Raw genomic sequence first — 13,528 nt, 5'->3', positions numbered from 1 at the left:
AGCTCCAAAGGGGACGGTGAACATTACAGTAACCAAGCAGCAAAAAGGGGTGAGGGAGTTTGCCAATAAGCTGGAGGAAGTCTGCCCTAGTGACACCAAATGACAGAGGGATGTAGACTGTACAAAGAGAAAATGTGAAGCGAGGAAATAAAATGTGGACTGCAACAGCTTTCAGCCAGGCGTTCAGCGATATGGTTTGACTTTGAACTTCATACCGGCTTATCAGCGTAACTCCCCCATTAGGTGGAATCCATCATCAGGGGAGGTCAAAGTGGACTGGAAAAAAATGCTAGAGGTCAAAGCGGTTGTGAAGACACAATTTTATTTCCTGGAGGCAGAAAACAAGTGGACACTGTGATTCCAAGAGCAGCTGTAATTCCTCCTTGTTGGAGCTAATGCCACAAATGCGCCAGACTTCGAAGATTCACTGCTACAGGGTGCTGAGGCTGTGGGATCCTGCACTGTGAGATTTACAGAGGCATCATCATTCTCACTGGGTCAGCCTGTAGATTCCAGGGAAGAAAAATGATTGGTGGTGCACACTAGTGAAACAGAGGTGGCTTGGGTGATGGTATCATGTGTCAACACAATTGAACAGGATCTCTCAGTCAGCGAAGGAGAAGATCGTTTGCCTTTGTTTGATTTCTTGGAGCCTTTGCGGTTGGCAGATGAAGACTCAGATGCTTGTTGGTTGGTGGGACTTAAAAAGTCTTTGCGGGAATATTCCTTTTGTCCTTTCCAGGTTGCTGGTTCTGTATCAGGTGATTTCACTGCCGGAGGAGAAGATGTAGTGGCTTTTTGCACAGCTGGAGGAGGTAAAACACAGGGCTTTCGAGTAGCAAACAACTTGTGAGCGATAGGGTAAGGCACTTTTTCCTTCACCTGGATATACTGGATGGCTGGCTCATCGACATAAACTGGACATTCTCAGGATGAGTCTGCATGGTCACCATTGCAATTGATACAGCAGGTAGAAGGAGGCAGGCAATCGCCCTCATGAGCATCCCTACTGCAAGGAACACATTTGCCCGGTTTCAGCAGGACACTCAAGTGTGGTTGTAATATTGACATTGGTAGCAGTGCATCAGCTTTGGAATATATGTTCTGACTATCAAGACTTCACAGCCCGCTTTGATCTTTGACGGTAGCACAACTCTATCAAATGTGAGAAAAAGAGTGTGTGTAGGTACTAAGGTTGAATCAACCTTTTTCATGACCCGATGGACTGCACTGACGCCCTAATCAGAGAGGTAAGTTTAGATTTCTCCCTTGATCAGTCTAGTGTAAATAACACCACGTTAAGAATTCAGTGTTCAATGGGTCTCAACATGAATAGGACAGTCGTGGAGGATGGAAGCTGTAAGCAGTTGTTTGGCTTGAGAATCATAATTTGTCTCCAAAAGAAAAGTGCCATTGTGTAAATGAGAGCATGATTTCACAGGGCCAACAACTGAAGTCAACACCTTTCTGAATTATAGACTGACTTCCTTCAGTACGTGATAGAATGAAGAACCAAGGTGCAGCTGGTTAAGCCTTGGAATCATTAGTCTCATTCTGTTTACATTGAGTAGATGTAGACTGAGATGGTGATTGGCTCATTGCAAGAAAATCTCCCATGATTGCCACTGCTTCCGATGCAGCACTCCTTCCAGCCATAACTCTTACTGACCAATGGGAATATGAACAATACACTAATTTTACAGTAATAGAAACACACTTATTGCCTGATCCGTTCTTTACTTTTCAACACCACAATTTATGTTGACTATTACAATATTAAGAGGTCTGTTCATGCAAAGCCATGTTCCTACATCTGGTACCTTTTTGTGATAGTGAACACATGGATCCATGCCTTATGTAATGCCAATACACAAAATAATGAAAAAATAGCAGTATGATACACACACTGCACATTTTGTAACTTCAAGTAGTGGAGACCCTTCACACTATTTCACATGAGAATACAGAAAACCTATTTTCATTTCAGTTAAACTCTACAGCCAACCATTTTCACATTAACCATGCAAAAGAGATTACATGAATTTTGCTGTTGTTTCTGAGAAACAAACTCACTCTCAATTAAAACATTTACTGTGTAAAATTTTAATACCAAAAATATTTTTCCCTAACATAATATTTTAAAATTCGACACTACACTATTGCTATTTCAAAAAAACACACACACATCCGAATCAAAAAAAATCATGGCCTGCTTTCATGTTTGACAATTGGTTTGAAGTGAATCTGATGATATACTTTTCTTATATTAGCACTTTTTACAAACACACTTTCTGTACTACTTCAATCAAGGTACACTAAAAAGAGGCTAACTTATAACTTGACAAACAAGGAAAAGTGGTTTCATGAGTCTGGACAAACAAATAAATATTCAACTGATTGATAAGCTCAAACAAACAGTGAAAAGTGAAAATAATACTTCTGATATGTGAGGCAGAAAAATGATGCGATCAAGAACATTAAGAAAGAAGTAAAATATAAAATGTGAAAGCACAAACAGATGAGCAACTGGTTAAATAGGTCAAGAAATCACTGTATATGGAAAAGCAAGACAGAAGCAAGAAAATATCCGAAACTACAAGAAATATTAAACATTACGGAAAATGAGAAAGTTCCAGAATTCAAATTACAAATAGCTTCCAACATGAATAACTTAGAAACAGATATCCCCTGAGTAGCGAAGCAGCTTAAATCACTTAATAAAGTCAAGTCCTCTGATCCAGATTGTATGCCAATCAAATTCCTTTCAGAGTATGCTGATACAATATCTCCATACTGAGCAACTATAAAGGAAATAAGAGTAATCTACTGAGTTAAAGGCCTCTATCACTCACATCAAGTTGCGGTATGATTTTGGAACACAAACTGTTCAAAGATGATGAATTACCTCAAAGATAACGATCAATTGATAAACAGTCAGCATGGATTCAGAATACATAGTTCTTTTGAAATACAACTAGCTCTTTACTCACATGAATTAATGAGTGGTATCAATGGGGGATCTCAAAATGATTCCATATTTCTAGATTTATAGAAGGTTTTTAACACTGTTCCTCACAAGCAACTTCTAATCAAATCATGTCATTATGAAGTATCATTTCATCTGTGTGACTGAATTCATAATTTCCTGTCAGAAAGGTCACAGTTCATAATAACTGATGAGATGTCAGAGTAAAACAGAAGTGATAGCAGGCATTTCCCAAGGAAGTGTTATAGCCCCCTGCTATTCCTAATTTATATAAACAATATGGTGACAATACGAGCAGCCCTCTTAGATTGTTTGCTGATGATGCTGTGAAAATATATCTAAATGGTGCAAAAAGTGGCAACTGACTAAGTAATGAAAAGTGTGTAGTCACCGACATCAGTACAGAAAGGAATCTGCTAAATTTCAGTTACACGATAAATCATATAAATCTATAGGCTGTCAATTCAACAAAATGCTTAGGGATTACAATTACAAATAATTTAAATTGGAACAATCACATAGATAATGTGGTGAAAGCTAACTTGGGAGATGTAACATGTTTAGTAAAGAGATTGCTTACATTACTACTTACCCCTACTCCAAAAACCTTCTGCACTGAATGTGAAATAGTGCACTTAGACAAGATTTCCTCAATTCAAAGTTAGTATTAATAGTTAAAATAAGTAATAGTATTTGTTGTTACAGCATAACTTTCTATAACTCCCCTCTCTTAAAACATACAAACAAGTACTTACCCATAGCTGCTTCTCTTGTAAGTTTCCCATGTACTTCAGAACATTTTTCGATAAGTGACCTCAGTTCAGAATTACTTGGCCTCTGTTGATTGTTAATAGCCTCACAGAATGCCTGAAAACAATCGTGATTTGTAAGTTACTGTAAACAACAAATTCAAGAATTTTTAAAGTTGGAGAACCAAAGACAATTTACCAGCCTTTACAAATTTACTGGTGGAGAGGGAGAGGGAGGGGGGGGTGGTGAGAGAGAGAGAGAGAGAGAGAGAGAGAGAGAGAGAGAGAGAGAGAGAGAGAGAGAGAGAGAGCGCAATTAAGAAGCAAAGCTAAATATAATATTCTCCGTCAGAGGTTACATCTCAAAACTGGAAATTCCAAATAATTAACCTTCGATATAGTTCGCAATAAGAAAATATGGCCCACTGAAGTCAACCTGCTTCTGGGAATGACAATAAGCCACAATTTGTTAATCATCATTTCAGACAGGCGGTACAACTGACTGAGAAATCTTAAGGGAATTACAACAATACTGCATCAGTTTGGTGGATGAAAAAATTCCGTTTCATGGCATGGGGTTACAGTTTTGGTTTAGATATCCCTCATCTTGACAAATGACACAGTATTCTAAAATTAAAATAATTTTGATTGCAGTAGAATATTTATTAAAAAATAGTCCAACAGCGACCACGTCCAGACCATACACACCATGATGGCGGTGGTGGTACCGTTTTGTATATGTATTGGGCACAGTTCCACATTTTAACAACACCCTAGAATATATTTCTGTTGTCTTTGGTATAGATAAGAACTGTGTTTGATGTGCTCAGAAGCAAGCTGAATTGGTGACCCTTCACACCTGAGGAATGTACAGCTTGTCCCACATGACCCCTGACTGGTCCACTGCTGTGGCTACACCAAGTAGTGCCCACACTGAGGTTTACCCCTCGCCCAGGGTTGAGTGGGAGGTCGTTCTGAGGTGTAGCAGGAAGCAAAAGACTTCCTGGGAGGCCGACTGGAAGGCCTTCCTAGTTCATCTGACAAACATCCTGAACCAGATGCAGTCGCTTGCCTTGTTTCAGGTGAAGCCTCTCAGCCTGCAAAATATGAGCTGTCACAGAGGGTGGGATTACTTGTAGCTGGGAGTTTAGGGATATGGCTGCCAAGAAAGGGAAGGAATACAGGATGCACTCTATATGTATGCCAGCGGCAGTCAGTCCAGATGTGGAATGGGTGCTTTCGGATACCATTAAGTACACTTTGTGCAGCCAACTGCAGGTAACAGCTCATATTAGTACTAACAATGTTTGTTGGTTTGGATCAGAAGAGATTTTCTCTCATTTCAGGTGTCTAGGTGAAGTGGTAAAGACTGCCATCGTGCTTCACCATCTGGAGCATTGTCGACAGCACAGACTGTGAACCTTTGCTACAGAGTGGAGCGGAGGACGGGAATCAGAAGCTCAGATGGTTCTGCGACTGTGTAGTCTGTTGAGTCCTCGACTTCCGTATGGTGATGGGATTTCAGGTTTTGCTTAATAGGTCAGGGGCCCACTACACACTAGAAGTTGCTACACATGAAGTGTGACCTGTGTGGAGGGGACTGGGTGTTTTTTTTTTTTTTTACATTACAGGTTCTCATGGGATCTTTAGAAATTGTAGAAAGGGTGTCAATCTCAAGGGATGCAGGGCAAACACAGGACGAGGGTTGACTTAGTGACAAAAAGTATTGTAGTTGTGAATTGTCATAGCTGTGTTGGGAAAGAACACAGCCCCAAGTGCTAACAGGTAGCACTGAAGCCCAAATTGTTACAGGTATGAAAAGCTGGCTAAAACCAGAGATAAATTCAACTGAAATTTTTGTAAAGGACCTAACCATGTTCAGAAAGGATAGATTAAGTAAAGTTGGTGATGGAATGTTCATTCCTATCAGAAGCAGTTTACCTTGTAGTACAATTGAAGTAGATAGTTCCTATGGTTTAGTATCAGTAGAAGTTATACTTGACAACTATAATAAATTGATAATTGGTTCCTGTTATTGAAACTCCCTCCCCCACCCCCACCCCCCACACCCAGCTCAAATGTGTGTAAAATCTTATGGGACTTAAACCACCCAGCTCAGATGATATACTTGCTGAACAGTTCACAGAAAACGTGAGTCTATTTCAAATAGCGACCCCACTCACACAATTATAGTTGGTAGCGACTTCTATTTACCCTTGATATATTGGCAAAAATACATTTTTAAAGCAGGTATATATAAAACATCAACCAAAATCATACTGAATGCTTTTTCAGAAAATTATTTTCTACAATTAGTCCACGAGCCCACTCAAATTGTAGATGGTTGTAAAAACATACTTTACATCTTAGTAACAAATAATACTGAGTAATAGAAATGAATCTCTGAGAATAGAAAATTGTTTCAGCTGTATGGCAACCCTATTTTTATTGGACTTTTATTTCGTGTCCAATAAAAAAGGATTTTCATACAGCTGAAGTGATTTTTTTATTTTCCAAGATGCATTTTTGCAGCTGTGGTGGCCTTGACTATATAATCATTTGTGATAGAAATGGCTGCTATCTTTATTTTTATTCACTTAATTGTGGCTGCATTGTGTGATACATGGGACCATAACCTACACTACTTTATAAGTGGTTTCAAAAAGTACAGCCTTCTGTTTCGGAACTCTTCTTGTTACTTGCAACTTTACATTCTGCATAAAATTGAATTCTGCTTTCTGACATTTCTCACATTTTCTTTCACTTAGGTCAAGATCTATTGGGAAAATTCTGTTGGTTCAAATCAACAAGGGTGTCTTCAGAGAAACAATCTAAGATCTGTACGTGGTGCAGAGGACTGCTCCCAGTCTGCGGAGATTTCAACCGATACTCCAAGAAAAGATCATCTGGAGTTGGGGGTATTACATCTCTGCAGAGTACTTTGTTGTCCATGGGATTCACATGGAAAACAATGCAGAATAGGAGGTATTTACTCCTAAAATGTGGAGACATTATTGACTAGTGGTCACATTTCAATTGCAGAAATGAAACATATTAGGAAAGCAGACACACAAACATTCCCTCTGGATTGAACTTCGACAGACAGTAATATGATAGTTGGTAAATGTTGGCATTATGGTGTGGGGGATCTCCTCTAAAAGACTTACTACCGGAAGTGTTTGATAGGGGAATGGTTTCGTCAGGGAGACCAACTAAAATTCTGGGCTAAACCCACAAAAGGTGATTACCATGCTCAAATGAATTCTGGAAACTTTTAAAGTTGATTTGAAAATATGGTTCCCCTAAATCTTCTTCCAAGATCAGTCATTGTGGGGTACAATGCTCCATACCATAACAGAGAGCACAACAAAACACCCACATGGTATGACACAAAAGTGAGGATGCTGAAATGGCTGAAAAAGAGACATGTTGTCTGTAATGAGAGCATGAGAAAGCTGGCTCTGTTTGCTTTAATTCCAGAACATAGACCTGGAAAAAATGTGGGAGTAATAAAATGGCAAAAGAGAAAGGCCACACTGTTCTCTGATTGCAACCATACAATTGTGAGTCGAGTTCAGTAGAGCTTTGTGTTCAATGTCACGTTCACGACAAGGTCAGCAGAACCAGCATAGGCAAAAGTAAAATGGTTGCTTAGTGAATTCATCATTTCAGGGGACATGTCCAAAGACAGCTTATTTAATATTGACACAGAAGAAGCTGAGTAGCACAGTCACCGTGGTGTAGTGGTTATGATACTGGATTGTAGCATGGAGGATCGTGAGTTAAAAACTCATCTGAACTGTAAAATTTTAATTTCTATATTCTGTTCGAGTACATTCTAGAAGTATCCACAAATGTCAAGAATCATTGTATTGGAATGTTCTGTAATTGTATATATACTGTATGTGTTCTGGCCAGAGGCAATTCGCTCCACACTCTTGTATGTGCAAGTGCTGAATAAACCTTCGTTAAGTGAAGTTAGTGTTCATCATTATCTAATTACACCTTCTTCTACGTGACATCATTGAAATTGATTGCCTTCTGTCAGTAACTCCTCACGATTGCTAAGGGTACTGCAGGAAGGTCCAGTGACTGGAAGAAGATTATTGGAGACGTGACAGCACTGTCGAAATCGCAACAGATGAAATTAACACTGGTACTGCTGAATCTGACTGTAGCAACAATAATGCCTCCTGCACAGATGAGGAACTTACTGAGACTGAGCCTGCGAGATTTATGTATAGATACAGTTCAGTGATATATATGTAAATATCTGCTCAAAATGTTTCTCATTCTCTTTTTATTGCAACACTGTAAGTTTTACTACTGGTTCTTTTTTATTCCGAATAGTCCACGAGAACTGATAAGGAAATAGTAGCCAAAAGCACTGTCATTCATCATGAAATCATCAATTTTGATTTCATGAACTTTTATTACGCCTATCTCAGTTTTTCCCTCTTTGATAGGCAATGTGTAGCAGCTGAGCTGATAGCTGTTGCAGCAGCAGCAGCAGCAGCAGCAACTAACAGATAGCACTATCAGCACTGTTTGGTGAACGAACTGTAAGTGCATGCAACTGTGTTGCCAGTACTGCTTGATGGTAGCGTGACTTGTTCCCCCTGCACTCTCCCCCCAGGTAGCTTATGTGGTGGGAGTCGGTGGGTGGAGCTTGCTTACTCCACTCCCCACAACCCTCTCACAATTCTCTATCTTCTTGAGACCAAACTGTAGCTCCATCTTAGTTATCATATACAACTGCTCACTCATCAAAAAATTTGTACCTAGGACTGGACAGTTGCACAGGCCACACCAATACCCAACACAGGAAATAGCAGTAATCTGTAGAATTACAGGCCCACATCACTGTCACTGATTTGTAGTAGGATTTTGGAACATACACTGTGTTCAAACATAATGAACTACCTTGCAGAAAATGATTTATCGACAAATAGCAAACACGGATCCAGAAAATATCACCGTGAAACACAACTAACTCATTATTCTCATGAAGTAATGAGTGCTATTGACAGGGAGGGATCTCAGATTAAGTCCATATTTAGATTTCCAGAAGGTTTTTGACACCATTCCTCACAAGTGACTCCTGATCAAATTCCATGCCTATGGAGTATCATCTCAGTTGTGCGACTGGATTTGAGGTTTCCTCTCAGAAAAGTTACAGTTCGCAGAAACCGGCACGAAGTCATCAAGTAAAACAGAAGTAATATCTGACAATATTATGAAAAGGATAATTTGCTACTCACCATATAGCAGAGATGTTGAGTCCCAGATAGATACAACAAAATCAAAAATGTAAGCTGTCAGGGTCTGGCCCACAAAATTCAAGCTTTCGCAACAAACAGTTGCTTCATCAGGAAAGAGGGAAGGAGGGAAGGAGAGGGAAAGACGAAAGGATGTGGGTTTTAAGGGAGAGGGTAAGGAGTCATTCCAATCCCGGGAGCGGAAGAGTGTCTTTCCGCCGTCCACCTAACCTTTGTAACCTCTTAGTTCATCCCTATGAAATCCCCAAACCACCTTCCCTACCCTCTGGCTCCTACCCTTGTAACCGCCCCCGGTGTAAAACCTGTCCCATGCACCCTCCCACCAACACCTACTCCAGTCCCGTAACCCGGAAGGTGTACACGATCAAAGGCAGAGCCACGTGTGAAAGCACCCACGTGATTTACCAACTGACCTGCCTACACTGTGAAGCTTTCTATGTGGCAATGACCAGCAACAAACTGTCCATTCACATGAATGGACACAGGCACACAGTGTTTGTTGGTAATGAGGATCACCCTGTGGCTAAACATGCCTCGGTGCACGGCCAGCACATCTTGGCACAGTGTTACACCGTCCGGGTTATCTGGATACTTCCCACTAACAACAACCTGTCAGAACTCCGGAGATGGGAACCTGCCCTTCAGTATATCCTCTCTTCTCGTTATCCGCCAGGCCTCAACCTCCACTAATTTCAAGTTGCCGCCACTCATACCTCACCTGTCTTTCAACAACATCTTTGCCTCTTTACTTCCGCCTCGACTGACATCTCTGCCCAAACTCTTTGCCTTTACAAATGTTTGCTTGTGTCTGTGTATATGCGGATGGATATGTGTGTGTGTGTGCGCGCGCGCGCGAGTGTATACCTGTCCTTTTTTCCCCCTAAGGTAAGTCTTTCCGCTCCCGGGATTGGAATGACTCCTTACCCTCTCCCTTAAAACACACATCCTTTCGTCTTTCCCTCTCCTTCCCTCTTTCCCAGATGATGAGACTTACCAAACAAAAGCGCTGGCAGGTCGATAGACACACAAACATACACACAAAATTCTAGCTTTCGCAACCAACGGTTGCCTCGTCAGGAAAGAGGGAAGGAGAGGGAAAGACAAAAGGATTTGGGTTTTAAAGGAGAGGGTAAGGAGTCATTCCAATCCCGGGAGCGGAAAGACTTACCTTAGGGGGAAAAAAGGATAGGTATACACTCGCGCGCACACACACACACACACATATCCATCCGCATATACACAGACACAAGCAGACACAAGCAGACAGAAAATGTCTGCTTGTGTCTGTGTATATGCAGATGGATATGTGTGTGTGTGCGCGCGAGTGTATACCTATCCTTTTTTCCCCCCTAAGGTAAGTCTTTCCGCTCCCGGGATTGGAATGACTCCTCACCCTCTCCCTTAAAACCCAAATCCTTTTGTCTTTCCCTCTCCTTCCCTCTTTCCTGACGAGGCAACCGTTGGTTGCGAAAGCTAGAATTTTGTGTGTATGTTTGTGTGTCTATCGACCTGCCAGCGCTTTTGTTTGGTAAGTCTCATCATCTTTTATATATATATATATATATATATATATATATATATATATATATATATATTTTTTAGAGCGAAACATTCCACGTGGGAAAAATATATCTAAAAACAAAGATGATGTGACTTACCAAACAAAAGCCCTGGCAGGTCGATACACACACAAACAAACACAAACATACACACAAAATTCAAGCTTTCGCAACCCACGGTTGCTTCGTCAGGAAAGAGGGAAGGAGAGGGAAAGATGAAAGGATGTGGGTTTTAAGGGAGAGGGTAAGGAGTCATTCCAATCCCGGGAGCGGAAAGACTTACCTTAGGGGGAAAAAAGGACAGGTATACACTCGCACACACACCCATATCCAACTGCACATACAGACACAAGCCGACATTTGTAAAAAAAAATTCAAATTTCCGACTTTGTTGAGTATTTGATCTATCAGTGATAATAAAATTTCACATATGGAAGAGTTCTGTCATAAACTGTATGTCATGTTTTGTTACAGTTGAGTAACAATTTGTTCTTTATATGCCACAAGCTCATCTGACCTATTGCCTTTCACTTCTAAATCATTTGTGTGTGTCGAAAGGAAAATTCATGTAAGAAAGCACTAAAATTATAATAAGACTGAATGAATGGCCAGTACTTACCTTAACTATGTGAAATTCTGAGTACTTGCCGACAGCAGTTGCTAATTCCCTACTGAGTACATAGGACGCACATTCATTGTTCTTAGTTCAGGGAACTCTGAGGAGTTGTGTGTTCTCCTCTGTAACAGCACCCAGATAGCTAGGACATATTTTCTTCCTGACTACTGTTAAATCGACCCAGATACTAAACAGGTAAAGTTACCTTTTGATGCAGCTATGGAAGCCTGACAAAAGTTTCCGGGTGTGCTTGATTGCACTCTGTACAGAAATAAAGTCACTATGTTCAGATGAACACTTAGTCTACACCCATAACGCATACTAAGGACCCAAACACCTTGCCTAACCTGACTGGGTACACTAATCGCCTGGACACATAACCTACAAATAAAAAGGACCGTTGGTGAACTTTCCTCTAATTCCAAAATGCTCTAGGCTATACATTTAAATTATTTCATTACATTTACAAAAATACTTACTGTGCTCAACTGATCATCTAGCCCCAGACAACACACACAAGCAAAATAGTAAACTGCTTTTTATGAAGTGGCCCTACCAATGAACATTTTAATCTGTCTTGAAAGTGACTGCACAAAAAAGACAAAACTTCAATAACAACTTAGTACAGTGCTAATGTGTTTTGATCCGATCTTCATTAGGCAAGTTGATATTGCATCCACCTGAGTGACAAATTATTGAAGGAATATATTATACAGGGTGACTCTGTGATGATGTTACAAACTATCGGGGATGATGGAGAAGGGTAAATGTATCAATTTGACGTGAGGGACCCTGGTCTGGAAATGATAGACTCGAAAGTAATATGTGAAAATTGTTCCAATGTCTCTGCCAGTGGACCTTTTCTACTGCAAGCTCTTTGCTTTCCATATTTTGAGGAGAAGCGGTATGGACCAGAACAAGAAATAAATGGCTAGAAAACATGGGTTCTATAATGCATGCCTTAAGAGATACAAGCACTTGTTCAGTGAATGAGATGAGTTTCACAGTAGCAATGATGAACAAGTGCTCATGGCTCTTAAGGTATATGCTTTAGAGCCCATGGTTAATTGGACTATCTTTTCTTGTTTTGGTCCATAGTACCTTCTTCAAAAATATGAAATAAAAAAAAGCTTGCAGTAGAAGATGTCCACTGCTAGAGGTATCAGAACAATTTTCGCATAACTTTTGACTTAGTTGTTTCCAGACCAGGGTACCTTACTTCCAGTTGATACATTTACCCTTCTCCATCATCCCTGAAAGCTTGTATCATCATCACAGAATTACCCTGTACTTGTCATTAAATTTATTTGTATTGTAAACTTCTTACAGGTATGATTGGCTTTGAGTAACTGCATAGCTCATATTCATAAACATTTTGTTTACCCACATAGGATATGATTTATCCTCGATTCCTTTCAGTGTTAATATTAGTGCATGATGATATGAAAGGCTATTACAATTCTTCCTCATAGTGTGTTCTTTAACTAAAGAAGATGCGCAAAACTATAGACCTATATCTCTGACGTCGATCTGTTGTAGAATTTTAGAATATGTTTTTTACTCGAGTATCATGTCTTTTTGGAAACCCAGAATCTACTATGTAGGACTAAACATGGATTCCGGAAACAGCGATCGTGTGAGACCCAACTCGCTTTATTTGTTCACGAGACCCAGAAAATATTAGATACAGGCTCCCAGGTAGATGCTATTTTCCTTGACTTCCGGAAGGCGTTCGATACAGTTCCGCACTGTCGCCTGATAAACAAAGTAAGAGCCTACGGAATATCAGACCAGCTGTGTGGCTGGATTTATGAGTTTTTAGCAAACAGAACACAGCATGTTGTTATCAATGGAGAGACGTTTACAGACGTTAAAGTAACCTCTGGCGTGCCACAGGGGAGTGTTATGGGACCATTGCTGTTCACAATACATATAAATGACCTAGTAGATAGTGTCGGAAGTTCCATGCGGCTTTTCGCGGATGATGCTGTAATATACAGAGAAGTTGCAGCATTAGAAAATTGTAGCGAAATGCAGGAAGATCTGCAGCGGATAGGCACTTGGTGCAGGGAGTGGCAACTGACCCTTAATATAGACAAATGTAATGTATTACGAATACATAGAAAGAAGGATCCTTTATTGTATGATTATATGATAGCAGAACAAACACTGGTAGCAGTTACTTCTGTAAAATATCTGGGAGTATGCGTGCGGAACAATTTGAAGTGGAATGATCATATAAAATTAATTGTTGTTAAGGCGGGTACCAGGTTGAGATTCATTGGGAGAGTCCTTAGAAAATGTAGTCCATCAACAAAGGACGTGGCTTACAAAACACT

At 40.2% G+C, this 13,528-nt stretch overlaps 1 protein-coding gene across 3 annotated transcripts in view; it reads right to left on the bottom strand.

Annotated features, from left to right (window-relative positions):
* LOC126185000 (carnitine O-palmitoyltransferase 2, mitochondrial) overlaps positions 1-13,528 on the bottom strand; it is a 122,789-nt gene that overhangs the window by 21,531 nt on the left and 87,730 nt on the right. For all 3 annotated transcript variants that reach the window (XM_049927718.1, XM_049927717.1, XM_049927719.1), the window contains exon 11: positions 3,742-3,853. In XM_049927718.1, coding sequence (XP_049783675.1) covers positions 3,742-3,853 — 112 coding nt within the window. The remainder of the gene's footprint in view (positions 1-3,741; positions 3,854-13,528) is intronic.

Source organism: Schistocerca cancellata, chromosome 4 (genome assembly GCF_023864275.1).
Source record: "Schistocerca cancellata isolate TAMUIC-IGC-003103 chromosome 4, iqSchCanc2.1, whole genome shotgun sequence".
Lineage (NCBI taxonomy): Eukaryota > Metazoa > Arthropoda > Insecta > Orthoptera > Acrididae > Schistocerca > Schistocerca cancellata.
This window is presented reverse-complemented; position numbering and strand designations above follow the sequence as displayed.